Source organism: Pezoporus wallicus, unplaced genomic scaffold (genome assembly GCF_028554395.1).
Source record: "Pezoporus wallicus isolate ANWC-B61680 ecotype Strahan unplaced genomic scaffold, APGP_CSIRO_Pwel_v1 contig_8006, whole genome shotgun sequence".
In the NCBI taxonomy this organism is placed as follows: domain Eukaryota; kingdom Metazoa; phylum Chordata; class Aves; order Psittaciformes; family Psittacidae; genus Pezoporus; species Pezoporus wallicus.
In genome coordinates this window covers 35766-55970 of record NW_026635487.1, presented here as the reverse complement: position 1 = coordinate 55970, position 20205 = coordinate 35766, and the positions used below count along the sequence as shown (strand labels likewise).

Here is a 20205-nt window from a genome sequence, read left to right as displayed (position 1 = left end):
CCTCAGCATGATGCGATGTTCAATGTTGAGCAGGATCTTTTTCTTCTCTCTGTAGTCTCGTATGAGTGCGTGCAGTGTGTCACAGTGGGGGACCCAACCAATCAAGCCTGAATTTGTAGACAGTGGAATAACAGCATATCTCTGAATGCTACAGGAAAAAAAAGGGAGAATCAGAGATCAAATTGTTGTTTATTGTGAATTGTTACATTTCAAGATGCGTAAAACAACTGCTACTAAATCTGATTCTGATCTAAATTGTCTCTTCAGCAGTTGCTCTGCTTAGCTTCTCTTCAAACAGGCCTGAAACATCCACTTGGATAGACTGCTGCCAGACAGGCTGCAGACATTCTCAAAGCTTATGTGGTTTCCACCGAAAGACTGCTTTCAGAACGTACATGTTGTATCACCCACAGTGATCTACTATTTGCACATGACATTTGATATGTTCATGCTTGACAGAGACTGTACAGAACTGCAGTCAGGGACTGTTCACCAAGCTATTTGGTGACTATAATGGAAAACTCCTTGCCAGACTCCCCTGTTCTCAGGCTCCTAAGGCAGTGCTCACACTTCCTTGAAATAGAGGTTGCCTAAAAGACCGTAACTATTTACAGGCTGGGATCTCAATTTAATAAAACAAACAATCCTCTCAGAACACAATTCCTCCTATTCTGAATTCTAGGACTGTTTTGGTCTTTCTTTTTTAATTAACTTTGTTCCAAGATTTGCCATTTCCTCACAAGCCAACTGGTTGTGCCAAGGTCACTTGGACACTGCATCTACCTAGGGTGTCACTGTACACAAGCACACTGATTACCCATAGCACACACCTGAGGTTCTTACGAAGAGATGTGGGGTCATTTGCTAGCAGAGTGTTGACCAACCCAAAAAGCTGCATCACTCTTTCGTCTTGGCGAAGGTCTTCATGACCCTTCAGAAGGAAGACAAACTCATGCCCATTGCTTCCTGCAAAGGAGTTAATATACAAAAGTTCATTCTTGCTGAACAAACGGACAGGAGTAAATACGTGTGCACCCAAGAACTGGAAAACGTGGTAGTCAGACTGACCAGACCACTAAGAAATGTCTCATCTGAAAGGAAATGTAGAGGATGTTTTACCTGGTAAACATGAAGTTTGACTGTTTACATACTAAAAGAGCTAAGAGAAAACTGCTCTCTCTTACCCATTAATGTTAACTTCCTGGGCCGCTGCTTGGAGGTGATGACCTGCAGCGAGGGTGCAATGGACTGAATGCGTATGATGGGCTGGTTGGGATCGTACGTTCCTGGCACTGCCAGTTCCAGGTCCCGGCACATTAAGAGTTTTGGTGACACGTACTGTAGTTCCAAAGAAGTGAGCTACCGAAACCAGAAGAGATACAACCACAAGAATATCAGTTAAATCTCACTGATGAGATTCATTCTTCTCAATGAAGAGTTCATGTTGTTGAGGGACCTACAACAGCTCAGGCAACTGTCAGTACTTCAGATGCTTGCAGGAAGTGCTGCATAAGCAGCAAACTTGCAGCAAATCATATGGAGATATTTCCAGAATACTGAGTTTGAATGTTTTTAATAACCAAAAAACATGCATCAAGGACTGGTATTGACAACTTGCACTGTAAGGTCCACAACAGAACTGTACCTCTCCCCATACCTGTGGTAGCTGCTTTGAGATCCGCCGGAATACATGGTAATAGAGATCCCAAGCCTGAGTTAGGTCTTTGACATTTCCTGATTTCATGTACTTCCTGCACCACTCCTGAGCTTCCATTAGGTCTCTGCCATAGGCCTAGGGAGGAAGTGAAAACAACAGAGGAAAAACATTTCTACAGACTATAGTGGAACAGGGAGAGAGCTCTTAACTGACAAAGAGCATCACAGCCTATTTTCAAACTGCATTACAAATACTTGATCTCACATTTTTATAGCCTATCAGAACTAAAGATTCAGAAATTCCTGAATCCAAGACATTCACTGAGTTTATCAGACAACGTTGCTCACAAACAGCTTTCATGTAGGAGGCAACAGAAGAAATGGAATCACCCTTTAACAGTAGACTCATAAACTCAAATTAATCCCTTTTGCTAACTTGAGAGAGGTCATCTCTACTATCTGTGCTAGTGGTTGCTGAAGTAAAGCAGACTGGAGTTAAAAGAACTAATTGCAGAACAGCTGTCTGTTTTCTACACCCTATCAGACATCCAGCTGATATAAGACTCCAGGGCAATCTGTACTACTGTGGCCCCTGTAGCACTGTAGTCCCTCAAAGCGATACAGATCTGAAGACAAATGTCAGTAATGAAGTCTATATCTAATGTAATGAGTCCCAAGAGATTTACTCTTTGTGTTAAGATTGCAAAGGTCCTTTGTAAGGTATGGTAAGACACCTGGGACAGGCAGCTGTCCTGCCTAGTTTTGAGGGCATGCAGAAGGTAGTTGGTGATACCTGATTGAAGGATGTCTCTTTTAAAGTCTGAGGTCCACGCTCCATCATTGCATGAAGTGGTTCCAGCACCTCAAACATTCCCTTCACATTCCTTTCTCCAAAGTACAGACGAGATGCTTCTTCCAACCCTTCATGCCACATCTCATGCCAAAGGATGGCTACACGGATTAGCTCTTCACTCACCTGTTTTAGGACATGAAAAGCGATTCAATGCCTAAAGAAAAACACTATGACTCTATATAGACTTACAAACACAAAGCTACTTTCTTCTTATGATTGTTGCTGGCAGCTAGAGGGAGCCACAAGAACTCCTACAACGCTGTTACACTTGTTCTTCTGCAAGGAGCTGAAGAGGCTTTTCTCACCTTATTTAATGCCTTTGACATTTATTTGTCTCGTTTGACCTGAAAGTATTACTTTTCATGTATTCATCAAAAAATTCATAGCACATGAATTAAATTACTCTTTCCATGAATTAAATTACTCTTTCCATGCTATGCTCTGGGAGTTTTGTTTTCACTTTTCATTATCTCTTTATGGAACAATGATTCTTCATTTATTTCTCCTCGAAATTTATTCATAAGGAGACACAAGAACTCAGTGTTCGAACATTATGGTTCTTTTTAAAGCATTCTGTTCAAGTTGTACTAATACTGTAACTTCTACCAATTGCAAAACCACCCCAAATTAATTGCACTAGAACAAAATCAACAATGAATGAGTCATTTTGTGTTGTTATACCTGTGGAACACCCATTCCTGAAACACAATACACTTTATGGTACACTAAGCACTCACCATCATTGCCTGCTGCACCAGAGTGTTACTGTGCTCACACATGTTTTTCAAGATCTTATTTGCAGCGTTGTGGCGAGCAGTGGTTGTAGATTTAGAGGCCACAGTCAAAGGATAGATCAAAGCCTACAAGGGACATCAACCAATAATACTTTAGAACCATGCCAAAGAGCTACATGCATTGAAAGATTAGCAAAGTGTTAATAAATAACAGCTTTAAGGCTAGACAAGAGAAAGCAAGCTTGCTTCTGGAAAGAGGTGATAGGAATTTGCTATTAAAAGTCTTCCAATCTGAAAAGCTGACAAGACTTTAATTCACTGAGCAGCAGAATGACTTTGAGAGCCTGCATCACATTGGAAGATCAAAACGTGGTTTTAGCAGGTTTTGTTTAGCCTTAACTGGCTATCAGTCCTTGGAAATCCCTCCTCTAATGCAAAGCTTACCTGGGGATGGTACCGTCCAATGTCTGTGAGGAGCTGATGAATGAGACGTCCTACTAATGGTCGAGGGGTGTCAATTCTTGCAATGAGCTGAGGGATAACCTAGTAGTAAGGACAACTAAAATAAACACCCTTGTAATGTGTTTGGTTCACCATTTGTTCTGCCATCAGTTACAGACCTCACAGTCCCTGAAGCAGACACTCGTCTTTGAAATGGTCAGAGGATAAACACAAAGTTCCAGTGTCAGAAACACAGAACAGCTCAGTAAGATCACAAGTGTTCTGTGCAAAACTTACATGACCCTGTTACGGAAAGAGTTAAGATGTGTCTTGAAGTGTAATGCTCAGGGAAGAAATAAAGCCTTTTTTCATTTATTTACAAGAGCCATTCCATAAGGCAATAATCTGTTAAAGATGCTTGTTAGATCGGTTACAAATTATACTGCACACTGCTCTCACCTACAGAGGACTGTTTAGCAAGGCTTTATCATGGATATCATGCGACAAACCCCCAAGCTCCCTCAGAACTGAGATTCATCTTAGCCTGTTGTGTTCCTTACCTGCAGCCAAGTGTCTATTTGGATTGCCTTGACTCCTTCTACCAAAGCCTCATTCACATCAGGCCAATGGCCATAGTCAAACCACAGAGTAAGGACTCTGAAAAAGAGAAATACCTTAGTTAGGAATGAAGCAAGAAATCCCACTCCAGTCAAATACTTTTAGACCCATTTACAAGTGACACTTCTTCCCAGAACCTACTGATAGCAGTATAAAGGCCAACCCACCTAACAAATTAGCTTGGACTGAAGCATTCTCTTAGTTTAACCTAACACCAAGAAGCGGAACAGCATCTACCTGATGTTAAACCATGTGCCCTTATCAGGTGGATTTCATTTACTATGTGCTTTATGTACCTTAGAGTGTCTTGTAGATTGTTTCCTCGAGACAGAGATATGGAACGGAAGAAACCCTGGACAGCAGGGACTGTGTACATCAAGAGGGTCTTGGACAAATCCTTTTGGAATGAAAAATACTGCATTAGTTGTACATAAGCACATTGGTCCACACGAATCCTCAACATAGCAAGGGTAAAGAGGAAGAAACATGTGGACAAATAGGCCTAATACACAGTATAGTTGACTTCTGCTCATATTCTTCAAAGGAAATGTTGCTTCTGGAATTCTGGAAAGACTATACATAGGTCTTCCAGCCTGGAAAGGAACATACTGTGAAGTGATTTTATACTTCAGTCTGTTGGCAAAACTATGGACAGCAAAGCAGCCTAAAAGCTACAACCCTACTATAACTGGTAGGTAAAAGAGATTCCTCAGAGTCTTTCATGAAGTTCTTAAGCAGCAGAACCTGTTTATACACACACAGCATCACCTATAACAGCCATACATGCCTCTGCTTTAGTTCACAGTTAACTTATGATCATTTGTATTAGTTTAATCCTTTTAAACCCTTAAGACTGAGTTAACCTGAACCTCCTCACTTCTGCTGTAAATTATGAGTACACACACACAAAGACAGCTTCCACAAGCCAGGTAATGCATGGCAGCTTGTTCCCCATTGTAACATTTTACTTCTAAGCAGTAAATACCAATCTCTCAACATAAAGAGGAAAGAAGGGCACCTCAGTGACTTTTTTCTGCACTGGAGATGGGATGGGACTGTTCTCTGTGCTCTCGGCATCACTCTCACTATTGCTGCCCTCAGTGTTAGCACTGGTGATGCTGGCTCCACTAGCATGACGCAGCTTCTTCTTCTCATCTCTGGCCTGGTTTTGATGTTTGTAGTGAAGCACTGCTTCGAAGTTCATCACTGCCCAGGCATGCCAGGCCTGCCAACAAGAGAGAACAAAAGTCAGAAAGAAGATGAATCCTTTCTGCAACCTGTACTTTCTAATTATTAGAGATAATCATCTAACCTTTCTGAGTTCACAGACAACAGTAGTAAGTAATACCCTGCAGACAACCCAATGCTTTGCTTTCTCTAATTGCTTGTAGTTTTAACTGCCTTATTATCTTAAATAAGATCAGGTGAGCTGTTGGCCAGGAGCTCTGTAGCAAAAATTACATCACATGCCATTCACATACAGCTTAATTTTTCAAAGCTTAAAATAAAGATTAATATGTTAGGACTAGGGGAGGTGTAGTGGGAAGGAATGCAGGATATGGCTGCCCCAGAGAAGAGCTGGCACCAAATATTAATTGAAACTTCACAACCCTGAAATCAAAGGCTCTTTGGAGAGTTAGCAACAAGGCTACTTTCTAGTTCAAGTATACAGAGTGAGAATAAGTTCATTTTTTTCCATTTAGATTATCCTTTCTCCTTCACTGTTAATTGACAGGAGAGAGAGTCCCAAAAGCAAGAAAGGAAAATGAATTGTGGTCTAGTTCTACAAGCCAGATAAAATTCTAAACAGGAATCTCACTGTTGCCTTGGGCTGCTTTCTCTGTTGTTTTAATTGTACTCGCAGTAACAAGGCAGATAGCCACAGGAGATCTTCCTGTGAACACCTTCCTTTGCTGTAGTATGGGATGTGATCAAATTTACTCATCTCTGCAATGGTACTGGAGGCTTTTCCTTACTGACCTTGTACCAGTTGCGATCATGCTCTGTTGCAGCACTGTAGTATTGCAAGACTTTGGGGATGGTACTCTCATTGATGCCTTGCAGGTTCAGCTGCCACTCACCCAGCTTCAGGAAACACCTGGTTAAGCAAAGGGATTATTGACTCAGAACCTAGAATTGAAATGAAGCTTGCTGGATTAAGAGGCAAACTTCTTTATCTAAAGCCTGAAAGATATTTCAAGTGGTAAACCCACTCTCCTGCAGACTGGGAGCACATGTGTTAACATGAAAGGTTCAAAACACCTACATCTTACTTCTAAGTGTGGAACTAACCAGTAAGTGGTTTAATTTTCAGGGAGAAAGGGGTCAAACTTTCCTCCTCACATCAGTTATAAAATAAGAAGTAGCTAACAGGAGCATCAGAAGACTTCATTGCTATTGATAACATGCACACAGCATTTGTGCTGGCTAGCCATACTTATCACCATACAAAGTAGCCTTCTGGAGAGAACAGTGACAGACCAACAGTGGAAACACAGAGCGACTGCTCTTCCCCCAAGCCAGAACCCCATTAAGCCATCCCCTCCCAGAGAAAAGGGAAAACAACATATTTTTACTGCAGCAGGGTGGGGCTGTGAAGGTTTGTGCAAAGCTTAATACTTTGTTCCCTCAGCAGGCTTTAAATACCACAGTTACACAGCTGCCCTTTCTAGATTTTGAGTTTTCCAGAAAGCATTGTGCAACAAAAATAGTGTGTGCAGTTCATTACTCACATCTTCTGTGACGGTCACTCTGAAAAACTTAGATGACAGTGTTATCAAATTCCCATTCTCATAAAATCAAATTAAGTGCAGACCTCCTTTAAAAAAAGCCAACCTTCGGTTGCAAGCCCTGTGTAATTGCTTCTTTAAATTAGGAACAACGGATCTGGCACCTCCAGATGCATAGAGGAAATGGAGATTATAAAATGTGGTTTTAATGCAAAAATATTTTAAGAGACCATCACACGCTGGGCACCTCTTGCCCAAAGCACTGCTGTTTTATTAAGGGCACACGCTGCCAAGCACAGATGTGCCAAGCATGTGGGAAGTGTTTCTTTCCTACTGACTGGATGTCCTGAAAACCAAATAGCCATGCTGAGAGTTCTGCCTTCTGCCAGCGAGCCACAGTGCTGGAAAAATCCAACCAGCTGCCACAGACAAAGACAAGCTTGTTTACACTGATGTGTCACAATAACATTCACTGAAAATTATCTAATAGGTAAGAATGTTAATACCAAAGGGGTCTCTACCAGAGAAATGAGAAGCAATCCTTTTAATCAAAGCATGGGTCTCATCTAAACGTGCCATCTGCGTGGACCCTGCAATCTCATCAGGAAAGACATCAGCTTCACTAAACAGCTAAAGGGGATCCAAACACCAGATGCTGACCGTGCCATGAGCTTGTGGAGCTCCTGCTTGTGCTGCTGGTCCTCGGTTGCAATAGCGTGTTGCGCCTGCTGCTGCATTGTCTGCACGAAGTGCTGCATGTGCTGGAACGCATCAATCTGCAATGGGATGATGGTTGCAGTAAGGACCACAGGGGTTAAATACAACTTCACAGGACGGGAAAACAATGTGGAAATCAACTTTCACTGAAAGCAAAAACTACATTTTGTTTCCTTTCAAAGCTCTTTAGCCTTTTACATCCTTCTAAAACCAGTTTATACTCTATGTATGTAGCACCAAGTAAATGAAGAGGTGAGAGATTCTCGACATCTCAGAAATCTGGCCACTGAATTGCTACACTGAGGAACAAAGAACTGCTTCATTCCAATGCTAGGCTCACGTTCATGTCATACACTCAGTCAGAAGCAAACCCGACCATAAGATAAGCCACCATTGTGCTCTGATGTGCAAGAACTCAACTCTGGCAAAGTGACAATGTCACCTGTACAAGAAGCAGTAGAGAATGTCCTGTTACTGCTTATGCAGAGTGAGGTTCTAGTATGATATAGAGACATCCCATTTGCAATTGAGCAGGGACATTGAAAACAGTCCAGCAATTCCAACAATCAAGTTCACAGCTTACAACCTGTATCTGACCAGGTCACTATAATAACAGACAGGATCACAATCCAGAAAAGTCTCCCTATAACATGCTATGGCCTGAAACAGAATAAATGATTTGACAAGATAATGCCTAAAGGAAAAGTTGCAGCTTCCTGATCTTCCCTCCTAACCCCTCAGCTTTGGCGAGGCTTCCAGCACATACCATGGGATGTAAACTTTGAGTTGTTTCAATAAATTAAAGCCTTAAAAACTGTTTAAAAAATACAAATGTACCTTGCTCCTTTGCCGGCAGATTACATAAGGCAGTAGTGCTAAAGCAACTTGCACTACCAAATTTTGAGGGAATTCTCTTTTTGAAATTCCTTGGAAAGAATTATGGGGTAAGAAACTCCAAAATTAAACACTTAATGAAAATACAGTATGCATGCTTCAATGGAAACAATTAAAGCTCCTGCAATCTGCAAGATCATTTTAGTGTGAGGTGTCCTTGCCCATGGCAGGGGGGTTGGAACTGGATGATCTTAAGGTCCTTTCCAACCCTAACTATTCTATGATTTCAGGTCAGAAACTGTATAATATGCTTTCAAGCCTCAAATTTTACTTCTGTTCCATCTACAGGAATAAGCTACCTTAGAATGAGGTTAGAACCACCTGAGCTGAAATGCCTCATCTATCCTGGTCAAATGTCAGCCTGCACAAATCAATTGTCAGGAAAAGGGTAACGTATTAGCCCAGGGTGCAATAAAAGAAAGCAAAGTAAAGAAAGTATCACTCATTAACAGGGGCCATGCCATAGCCTGTAACCTAGATACTTGGTTAGAAGGGGGCAGGAGGGAAACAGCATTCTTAGAAATAATTATGCTGTTATTTCTTAAAAACAGACAAAAGGATACTGCCCCTCTCATATCTGCACACACCCAGCAATCCATTCTTTAGTTTCCATTAACACTCAAAACTGATCACCATAAACCAACAGGCAGAGCACTTAAGGCTGAGACAACAACTGAATTGCTAAGTCTGCACGCAGCCTTGTTCTGGTATATGTCTGCAGAATGCAGCTGCTGCCAAAGGTCCCTGTTAGAAGAAATGCAATAGGCTTTACTTATCCATCTTTTTATATGTGCAAGAAAAGATTCTTGTGCAGCTCTGCAAGTGCTATGAGGCTGGTTTCCATCTAGATGCCAGATCCAGCAGGAAGAAAACTGGCAAGTAAAGAAAAGGCTTTAGGTCAACCAACCTAACTTGAACTCCTCAGCTAGAGAATATGGTCATTTCCTACCATAGCAACCTACTTCAGCAGCTTATTACTTAGGATACCAAATCATGTGAACACACAGAGCTATATGAACTCTGGTCTACATTCCCCACTGGGTACAACTATGTATTATTTAGTTAATGACACTCACTCAACAAGGACATCAGGATACACCCAACCATATAATGCTCCTGGTACCAGAATTCTCTAAACACTTTCAAGTGTTTATACCAAACACTAAGAGTCACTCCATACTGCAGACTTTATTGTACCCTAATATAGCTTCTTCTGTCTCAGAGCAGCACCTTTAACCATGCATTTTAAGTATCTAATTTCCAAGTGCCTCAAAGGACTGAACCATTGACTCAGCCCTTCCTGCAGAAGAGCGCTCAGAGAAAGGGCTGAGCCTTGCATGCAGGTCTAGGATTAGTGCTAGCTTAGGTAAAGTATTCCTCCCTCAGCACTGTAAACACCACCCAGTTTTAATGTGTTAGAAAGAAAAAACCCCAAACCCTTAGACACACAGCTTACGTACTGTATTTAAATAGGAAATCATTCAATGAGCAAGAGGAGGCAATTCTAACCACATCTGTTCCTCCTTCCCACCTTTGCTGCTTTTCTGATCTTTTATTTTCTCCTGTCTTCATGGGCTCCTCATATTCTTGCATCAGTTTAGTTTAGATACATTCTCTTTTCCACCCCCTTTATCTTTATGCCTTCTTTCATTCTGCTTTCTACAACTGTATCAGTTTCCTGCATCTTGTCCATTTCTTTATCACAGGCTAAACACAAAGAAGTCCCCTTTCACTTGAAGACACAAGCAGAGAAGACCCATATGCTTCTTGGGTCATTTACTGAAGCAAGTGAGAGACCACTGCACGATTTTACAAAGCCAATAGAACAGGGCCTCAGCAGCAGCTCCTTCTGGTTTTTACATTCAAATGAGAATAGTTAGGTCATGCAATGTTCCCGTAGCAATGGCTCTGCTCCAGTGCTGGCAATCCCAAAGACAGGAAAAATAAAAAAGATGTGGCAGAATATGAGGATAAATGGAGGCTTTAATGTATATTAAAAAAAAATAGATACGTTATCCAGTCTGGAGCTTATTGGATTTGATTATGTAAATTCTCCCTGTGTTGCAATGTCAAAAACATTCACCCCAGGCTCTTTGGAGCCAAACTGCTCCCATGACAAAACCCTATGTACTTTTCAGCTGTCTTTCAGTTAGAAATTTTCAATAATGTCCTTAATAGAAGTCAGTTCTGCTCAGCAACTAAGTACAAACTGTTCAGGATGCTTGTCTGTAAGACTGGTAATAAAGACCCCCTCTTTCAACATGTAACCCTGCCCATAGGTACAGTGTGGAAACCTGGCAATCACAACAGTGGATGAAAAGTCAAGTACAAGCCCACACAGTAAAACCCTAGCGAGGACAGAAGAGCTACTACTATAGACCATTAATCTTGGCTGCATCCCTTGGGTACCTGATACTGGTTTAGTAAAAATAATCTTTCCATGTAGGAAATAAAATTAGGGCCAGGCCTTCCCTGTCACTACAGCGTTGTAAAGGAAGATTTCAAAAGCTTATCTTCTGAAGAACAATAAGGAAAGGGATTCATGATGCTTTTTTAGGTGAGCAAAAATAACACCTTCAGCCTTGACGTTGTTCAGGGGATTATGAAGAGCTCATGTGTGTGCCACAGCACAAAACTTGAGCAATGAAACATAAGGAGTATGATGATGCTCTTCAGTACCTTGCGGGCGCTCTTCCACATGTGCTTCATGTATGCGTAAGTCACTTGGGGATGAACCGTTGGCAGGGGGTGATCCAGCTGTCGAGATGGATCTACCCCCAAGAGCAGGACAAGTGTCTTATGGGCCAAAGCCTGGAGAAAGTTGCAAAGAGAAAAAGCAGATTAAAACAAGCTCACTCGTACCTCCATTTCATATTGATCACAGACCTACCTGCCACTAAAAATATACCTTCAACCCTCCAGATAAAACAAACAGCAGCTTTTTTACTGCTCCCTGGACTCATAGGAATATCACATAATAAACCATACGTCTTCACTGGGATCAGAGCATTAGATTCTCATTTCAGAAGCCAGTAGAGAGTGTGAAATCTCTGTTGCAAGTAGCTTTGGTAATAAATCTTGTGGTGAATGTTGAAATAGGATTTTAATGTTCAACGATAACAACATTGCTAAAGCACTCTGTCAAATCTACAATGTAGAGAGCACTATTACAACTACCAATGCTGTATGAGAACTTTCAGGTATAGCATCCAATAAAAATTGGGCTCCAAGGCTCCCAGGTCCCACAAAAACAACCTTGGCTACAAGGAGGAACTCTACACCGGTTACAGTTTTAGCTTTTAAGCAACTGACCAGCCTCTCCCTCAGAGGTGAGCCCATCCCATTTGGACAATTAAAGTGTTTGGAAATGCTCAAGGTTGAAGCAGCACAACAAAGCCAACTGTTTAAAAAGCTGCTCTAGAGGGTAGAGCCTGATCATGCTCACCAGTCTCCCACTCTTGCCACACAAGCTGGCATACTTGAGCCAAGTTCTCATGTCCTCATGGGGATTTACAACAAGGGATCGGACCATCAATATTCTTTGCCAGTCTTCCACAATTCGTTGGCAGCCCTGAGAGAAAAAAAGAAGAGAGAACCTGTTAGTGTTTCATTTCCAATCTACTCCACAGAGCCTTAATTCAGAATCCGAAGGGACTTTTCCAAGATGGGAGACTTTAGCACCCGCAATTCACAGCAGGCCAACATTACAAAGTAAGTGGCTATTTCTTTAACACTAATGTGTGGAGAAGGTTAAGTCCTTGACTCTTGTTCTCTATAGCCAGCTCAGTGTTTGAAGTCTAACAATATCCTCTAATGGAAAAAGGAGAAAAGCTTCTGAAGCAGAAATGCATCCAAAAATCAGAAAAGTTCTCTGTGCAATTCCAAAACAAGTAGAGAGTTTTATAACCTTTTTCAACCTAGTTTTAAAGCCTATTTTGGTTTAAACACTGACAAATCTCAAGATGGTACAAAACCAAACTGTTGCAAAGATATTTTTGTTATCACCCTTTTTCTTCTCCTTGCATGTGTTGCTCTTAGAGGCTGGCATGACTGAACTGCTAACTCTGCCAGAAACTGCAGTTCCAACTGCTATGCTGCTTGTGCAAGCACTGTCTGGTTCTCGCTGTCTGAAGGGAGAAGCACAACAACATTGTCAGAGCAGGATGAGTCTGTATTTCAGATGTCCAAGGATGCTGTAAGAGAAGTAGAACTGTGGAAGGGACAGTAACAACCAAATACATGATGCTTGCTGTAATGGCCAAGTGCTTCATGGTAACAGTGATGCTCTGAAGTTTGTATCAATCCAGAGACTACTAAGACTTAGCTTAGAGGTAAACAAAAGAATTTCCAATGGCATTAAGCACTTTGGCACCAAAACACCTATTTCTTTCCCTTTTCCCCCCATATTGAGGGCTGGGAAACTAGGCAACGCTTGTTCCTTAACACCCAGTTAAGCCTAGTCCAATAGGCATTTTAAGATTATTAAAAAGCAGCTATAAAATGTCCAAGAACTGTATGTACTGCTTTTAGGACTATAAACAGCTGTAGTCAGACATTACACTTCCTGTCACTCTCAATTTCAGGAATGGTCCCGAGCTTTTCCAGACAGGAATGCAGATGGGACACTAAAAGCTTTGTCACAGTTTCCCAAACAGCTACAAAATAGGCAGCAGTAACAGCCTTTCATAAGGAGGCAGATAAAGAAATCAAGAGTGAGGAACTCTGCTCAGGGAGGAACTCTTCCTCCAGGCAGCATACTGGAAGCTGGTGTAATGAAAGCATTTTGCCCTAATTATGCCTTTTTTCGTCCTCTCCTTGCCTTGCAGGAATCACCTCTTTAAACAGTATTCCTGTAGGAACAACTTCAGCTGATGATGTTCACTTTCACTGGAGGGATGCCTCCTGTAAGAAAATAGTCTCCAAACATTTGGCTGATTTAAATCTTCAGAGGTGCTTTGGATTTTTGCTGTTTACAGTAAGAAAGGTACAATCTTTTCTTTAAATACAGGAAAAAACAGCATTGCTACAGGTCTTTTAAGTGGACAAGGCTAATCACAGAATCAGTCTCACTCAGGTTGGAAAAGACCTTTAAGTTCACCAAGTCCAACCATAAACCTAACACTGCCAAGTCTACTGCTAAGTCAAGTCCCCGAGTGCCACCAGTCAATTGGAAATGTCCTTGTAAGAGAGTAAAACAAGAGGAACAGGGCAATCTTTTACAAACACAAATTCTCTGTCCAGTTTTCCAGCACTGTGAGAGAATGTGCTCCTTCAAATGCAGCCAGCCAGGTAAAAAGTTCAAACTAGCCTTATCCAAACCAGTATTGCCGGGTGGGATCCAACACTGAGATAAACAGCCTCGGAGCTGTTACTAGTGCCTCCATTCTGTACACATCTATTTCAAGGCTTAAATCACCTTACTAAATGTCACATCAGTAGACACCTCAGGAGCATTAACCAAAATCAAAAACCACCAGGACAAATGCAAAGGAGAAAGCACGTAGCCCTGTAAGCATATATGCTATTAGGAGAAAAAGAGAAACGGTAAGACTTGCTGAGCCATCATGCTGATTCGAAAGGAAGCCGTTCACATCAGCACAGCACATCAGCATCTCCATCCTTGATCTTTACATAGATGTACCTGCAGTCTTTCCCACCAGATCTGGCGGATGATCTCACGGCGCTCTGGTACAAGTTTATACTGGATAACCTCTTCCAGCTCTGACAGCATCTGGCAGGATACCATAGCCTGAAGGAAACAATCACATTCCATTCCAATCACTACAAAGCACATCTATAATTAAGGAACAGTATTTTGGCATCAAAATCTTAAGTACATATGCTGCCCAACAGGTAGAGAATCCCCTGCTATATACTGGTATTTAGACAATCATAGAATCACAGAGTGGTTTGGGTTGGAAAGGACCTTAAATACAAGCACTACTCAGAAGTTTTAGGCAACTTCTAAAAACAGTCTGAAGCAGCAATGAGGAGAATGAAGGCTGAGACACACTTACCCCATAGGCTCGACTGTAGCTCTCTCCTGCCATGGCAGTCAGCTCAGCGTCTAGCAGATCTCTGGCTTTGTCAATGCACTGAAATAGAACAACGTATTGGTGCAAATGCGGTATGTTTTATCTAGAGCCAACTGATGGAACTGCTATTCATCTGCTCCATCTCACGGCTTTGTTCCCATTCTTCAACAAGAACCATGGAAGGATGCTACCAATAGAAGGATTTGGCAGGAAAATAGGAGAAGTCAATGGGGTTTCATTAATTACCTGCACAGTTTGAAATTTGTACTAAGAAATACTAAACTGCAGTATTTCTAATCCTACTGCCATGTAGGGATCATCATTAGTAACATTTATAGAGGGAAAGAGAAGCTCACATTTTAGTGCAGGAGAGTCATTTACAAAAAAGCCTCAAGACACATCATTTGATAATACACAGGGATAGAAAATAGCTTTCTGTTTTATGTAACCCAACAGGTTTTCACGAATTTTACAGGACAGCAAATTCCATTCTCCCTCCTCCAAGATATGCTCTTCAAGCATGAAATAAACCCAGCTCTGGTTCCAGCCATTATATAATCTCTCACCTACAGTTTTTCCTGTTCAAAATGTTAAAGGTTAATCACAAACTCTACACCTCTGAATGCCTGGCTAATTTTACTGGGCACATCACCCAAAAATCCACATAATGGTTTTGACAGAGCAGATTGAATTGCTCCTTTATCTAAGCTGGCAAGCCAGCACATAACAATTCTGAGAAATGGTACTTGAGCTTCTTTGGAAAGTAAATAACACGCTCCACGTTTATAGAAGGGAAAAAGTCACTCTGCAAAACTCCTCTGTGAGAAACCATGCCAACATGGATGTGTTTAACAGATCATTCCTTACCTTGATTTCTCCTATCAATCTAGGATTTGTAATTGTTACCAGAAAAATAAAAGGAAAAATTCTGGTACATGATGGATACAAACAATTCACTGAAAAAGCTGCAACAGACAGAAGTGCACAGAACATCTATGAAGAATCTCATGTGTGTCTTAAGGCACAAATGCCTTTTACCAAGTTTTACCTCTGCTGAGATAACCCTTTCTCTAGAAAACAGACACAGAAGTGAAGAAGCCTGAGTGCAACATTCTTACGCTCTACAGCACTGAACCACTACTATCTGTACATATATTCAGTCCTGTGTTTACACATACATTCATGTGGTTTACATATATTCAGCGCTGTTTCAGTGCTGGAAATACAGCATAAGCTCAATCACTAACGTTTAATACATAATAGAATAGAAAGGTTTTGGGCAATTCATAGGTTATTTAAGACAGGCTGCTTAAAGCCATTGTCTTTCCATGCAGCAGTATAGCCTAGTACAACTTAGACTAGGTTTTGGGAAGCCAGCAAGGAAGACAATTACCTGCTGAGCCAGTGAGAAGAGGTCCTGATGAAGAGCCAATACAGCCCTGTAGAAAGCACCATCATGGGTGTCCCTTGGGATCATGCAGGTATATTCTTCCATGCTATCCCACTGACCTGCAGAGACAGATATCCTCAGTTATACAACAGCTTTCTCTGCAACAGGACTATGCTATAGTGTGGTTAGGTATCAGCAACTAGGCCTGAATGCTGTGTGGACTTCTACATATAAGTCAGGTCTCCAGAAGCTTGTCTTTGGCAGGGACAGTCTGTGTTATATACAGAAACTGTATATATACATACACATAAACTGTATCTATACACAGACAATGTTATGGACAAGCAAAACCACTGGCATTTTCTTTTAGGCAAATTGTTAACCTCATAGAAAAGGTTCTTGCACTCCTTGTAATGAAGAGGTTGAAATGGTGAAGTTTCCAGAACATTTGAGTGAATTAGTGTCCAGAAAGAAGAGATGACTTTTTTCTCAGCACAGACTGGCAGGCAGCAAGTGATTTAGAAGCTTCTCCAGTAAACTGCTGGCTATCAACATAACAGATAGTTGGACCATTTATAGATTTATTCCACTGAAGATTGTCTACTCAGCAGACACAACTTAGCAAAATGCCCAACAGCTTGTTCTAGTTTGTAAATAAGAGTCTGACACAAATCTGAGAAATTCTATTAATGTCATTCCACATCTGAGCGATGTTCAATGTAAGACTAAGTAAAAGGGACCAGTTAAGCAACTGATAATCTGCTCAGACTAGTAAGATGGTCTCTTTGTTACTTGAGACCATGCTGGGAGACCTTATGTAAATGTAGTGTTTAATGATGTTTCATTGCCCAACGTAAATAATTTTGCTCTTTGATTTTGCTGTTTCTTACATTTTGGAGTTCTGCAATTAAAACTATCTGTGCTCCCACACTGTGAGCTGTCATATCCCACCACAGAAGGATACATTACCTAGACCCCAGGCAGCAGCAGCAGCCATCCTAGCCATCTTGGCTTGAGTTTCATCATTGACCTGTGTCCACTTTTCACAGCACTGTTGGTGGAGCTGCCCCCTAAGAAGAATCCACAATTCTGGATCAGCAAAAAGCCTCTTCTAAGAGCTTCACCTTGTTAAACAACCGCTCTCCAGAGATAAGATAACCACCAGCCCCATCATTCCTTATAGAGTGGCGAACAAGATTCTTCTCCTTTGGCCATCTCAGACATGCTAGGCTGATGACAAAGATCCTATCATCAGAGAAGAATTTCAAGGCACGCTGTGCTTTGAACACAAAACGCCAGACAAAGGTTTGCATTTGTTCCTCAGCAGTTAGCAAAGACTACTTTACAAACTGAACTGTCAACGCCAATCTACAAATACACAAAACAACCCAAACCATTCCCAAGAAGAAACCAAACCACACCAAACGAGGAACACTTACAGTTTTCTTGCAAGTGTCAGTACCAGAAACATATGATGTGAATAGCGTGAATAGCTTGTGCATGGCTCCTGCTATCAATCACTTTGGATAAACACATCGTCAAGTTTGAAGACAGAGACTAGAGAATCAGTGCTGCTGTAACCTTGTAGGAAGGCTCATCACGGCAAGATCTCAGTGAGGAACTGAATCTTTCATTTCCAATGGAAAGGAAGCATCAGGATTTTCTATATTATTACTTTGAAATCAACTGGGAATGCTCCATTAATCAAACTAATTTCTGCGGGTGTTGCAGTTCCTGAATTTCTCAGGCTGGATACTCTGCAGCAGTGGAATAACTGCCAACTGTGTGGGAGGCCACCTTGCCATCTCCACTGTCGTCTTCTCCCCTCCCCAAAAGGAAGATGAGTTAGTCAAACAGAACCAATGGGTTGCCACAGGCAAGACAGTCATTCTGACAGATTAATGGCCCAGGAGGGAAAAAAAACCAAACCCCAAACCCACAAAAGAAATGAGAAAACAAGCCAAACCTAGCAACAGCAGTAAATCAGGACCTCATGGATGCTAATACAGTAGTACGGCTCTTGCAGATGTAACTGCATCAGGAGACAAATGGCTGGGAATATTTTGGCTGTCCTTCCAAAACATCACTGCACAGAATAGTGAAATAATGATGCTGCATAGTATCAGTTCTGGATTAACTGTCATACTCTGCAAGCAGACTCCAGCAGCACAAAGAGTTGAATTGAACACTATGGAAGAATACCAGTAGGCAAACCACAGTACCCTCAGCCTCAGGATGATGTCTCTACAGCCAGTTGCAAGGTAGCAGGCAGCACTTTGCAAAGGCACCTCTGAATTGTAGGACATTTGCAGTTCTTGCAAGAGCAAGTAGACAGTTCTTTCTGAGATTTGACTGCTCTTATCACTACAGATGCATGTTATCTAGCTCCAACAGAAGAAAAGCATCCTTTTGTAGTATATTTGTCACTGATATATGAAGAAGCAGGAGGTTCAGAGGACACTTTCCACAAATACATGTCCTGCAGGAGGGAGAAATTCCATAAATCCCTGGTGGGAACTGCCTATTCCTAGAAAAGAAGACTGAGTAAGAGTAAGAAAAGATGACTGTGCTCAGTAAGAGGATCTATTTTTCCTGCTGAAAAAGCTACACCCAATCTGCCTCACCCTCATCTAGAAACAAAAAAGGGTAGAAAACGCTGTCAGAATTTGGTTTCTCAAACAGCTCTGTTTCTCTAACAGTAAAATGACTTTAGTGGAGAGGAATCTCCTCACTGTGTGCCACCCCACGGGGTCACGTCAGGACCCATCAGGAGAGAGCTCGTGACATGAAAAGTTCAGTAGGAAGGCGGAACCTGGACCAAAACACATATGCCCCTGGGTAGAACTGCATGCTACAGTGCACAGGATGCCTTCTCCTATTATCTTCTTGGACTTGCACAGGGAGGAAAACAGTGAACTAGCAAGCACTAAGTCACTACCAGTTCACCCTCTCACAAATACTGACTCTAACCAGTTATATGTTGACAGCACACATTTAACATAGGGCTTGAAGTACCAAATGTCCACAAAGACAATGCTTAATGAATGCTAAAATAAAGTAATAAATGAACAACTCGGCCAGCTATAAAATGGGCAAAAGGGTTTTAAAGTGGGAGTAATTCATCTGGCATAATCTTACACTTACAGACAATTTCACTAACAGTTGTCAAAAGACCATGCATTCTGGATAGGCACAGGTCTGACCATAAATAAAGAAACCTCTCATGTTTTAATCAGAGTTTAAAAAAGAAGGGCCACAACAAGCTCCTTTATGATTGCTTTTGACAAATGCTGCCCAGTTAATTTTCCTGAGAGGTCTCCTCTATTTACAGTTTCTTTCTCTGTTACAAATGGGGCTGATCTGATCGTAAGACTGAAGATTATTTCAGAAAGACCTTAACTTATCAGATGGGCATTCCCCTCTTACCATTCACCAAGTGCTTCCAAGCAGCGCATCCGTCCTAGCATCAGCTCAGGATCATCTTTGTTTGTGTCCATCTTCTTGTCATAGGCCACCAGAGCATCTTCCCACTCATGAAGCTTTTCATACCAGGTAGCTTGAATTTCCTAAGGGGGGGGGGGGGGGAACCAAAAAACATTCCAAATAAATAGTGGAATTAATAGCGATGAGTCTATATTAACTACTGCAGCTTTCCCTGAAAAATTCTGTGTCTGTGGTTGTCACTTGAGCCTTGTTTTCATTCTAAATATCCTCATGGACTTCTGTGATGCAGAGAAAAGCCTTGAGCTAGAGCAAAACCAGGAATCCTGAGTATTTCTCAACCTCCAGAGAGATGAATTCAGGTTTACCAGAGGGATCAATCCAGCATCATCCCTTATTCAGTGCCAGTGAAATACTAGCTCAGTAGCTGGTGCTTTTCTTTTTGAAGGGGGAGAGTGAGTGGTATAGGAAAAAGAATAAATGTATAAAATATTCCACTTCCTGTTGTTGCACATGTTTGCATTTAAACAAGAACAACAGCCCTGTGTTCAGGAATGGGTTGGAAAACAAAGCACACTGTGCGTTTGGGTAGTGCTACAGAACTTAATACAACAGGTAGTATGACGCTGGGGTCTAATCACAGCCCTCACAAGGAAAGGCTGTGGTTTGTACCAAAGACTGTAAAAGAAAGCCAAGC

The 20205-nt window shown here is 41.6% G+C and overlaps 1 protein-coding gene across 3 annotated transcripts in view; it reads right to left on the bottom strand.

Moving 5' to 3' along the window:
- Positions 1 to 20205, bottom strand: part of MTOR (mechanistic target of rapamycin kinase) — a 64072-nt gene that overhangs the window by 8102 nt on the left and 35765 nt on the right. For all 3 annotated transcript variants that reach the window (XM_057431388.1, XM_057431398.1, XM_057431405.1), the window contains 19 exons: positions 19494 to 19633; positions 17037 to 17137; positions 16071 to 16186; positions 14660 to 14737; positions 14284 to 14391; positions 12088 to 12213; positions 11322 to 11453; positions 7692 to 7807; positions 6283 to 6400; positions 5321 to 5527; positions 4599 to 4699; positions 4245 to 4341; positions 3688 to 3786; positions 3247 to 3369; positions 2450 to 2632; positions 1658 to 1792; positions 1185 to 1359; positions 831 to 966; positions 1 to 148 (listed from right to left, as the gene is read on the bottom strand). In XM_057431388.1, the coding sequence (XP_057287371.1) occupies positions 1 to 148; positions 831 to 966; positions 1185 to 1359; positions 1658 to 1792; positions 2450 to 2632; positions 3247 to 3369; positions 3688 to 3786; positions 4245 to 4341; positions 4599 to 4699; positions 5321 to 5527; positions 6283 to 6400; positions 7692 to 7807; positions 11322 to 11453; positions 12088 to 12213; positions 14284 to 14391; positions 14660 to 14737; positions 16071 to 16186; positions 17037 to 17137; positions 19494 to 19633 (2439 nt within the window). The remainder of the gene's footprint in view (positions 149 to 830; positions 967 to 1184; positions 1360 to 1657; positions 1793 to 2449; positions 2633 to 3246; positions 3370 to 3687; positions 3787 to 4244; positions 4342 to 4598; positions 4700 to 5320; positions 5528 to 6282; positions 6401 to 7691; positions 7808 to 11321; positions 11454 to 12087; positions 12214 to 14283; positions 14392 to 14659; positions 14738 to 16070; positions 16187 to 17036; positions 17138 to 19493; positions 19634 to 20205) is intronic.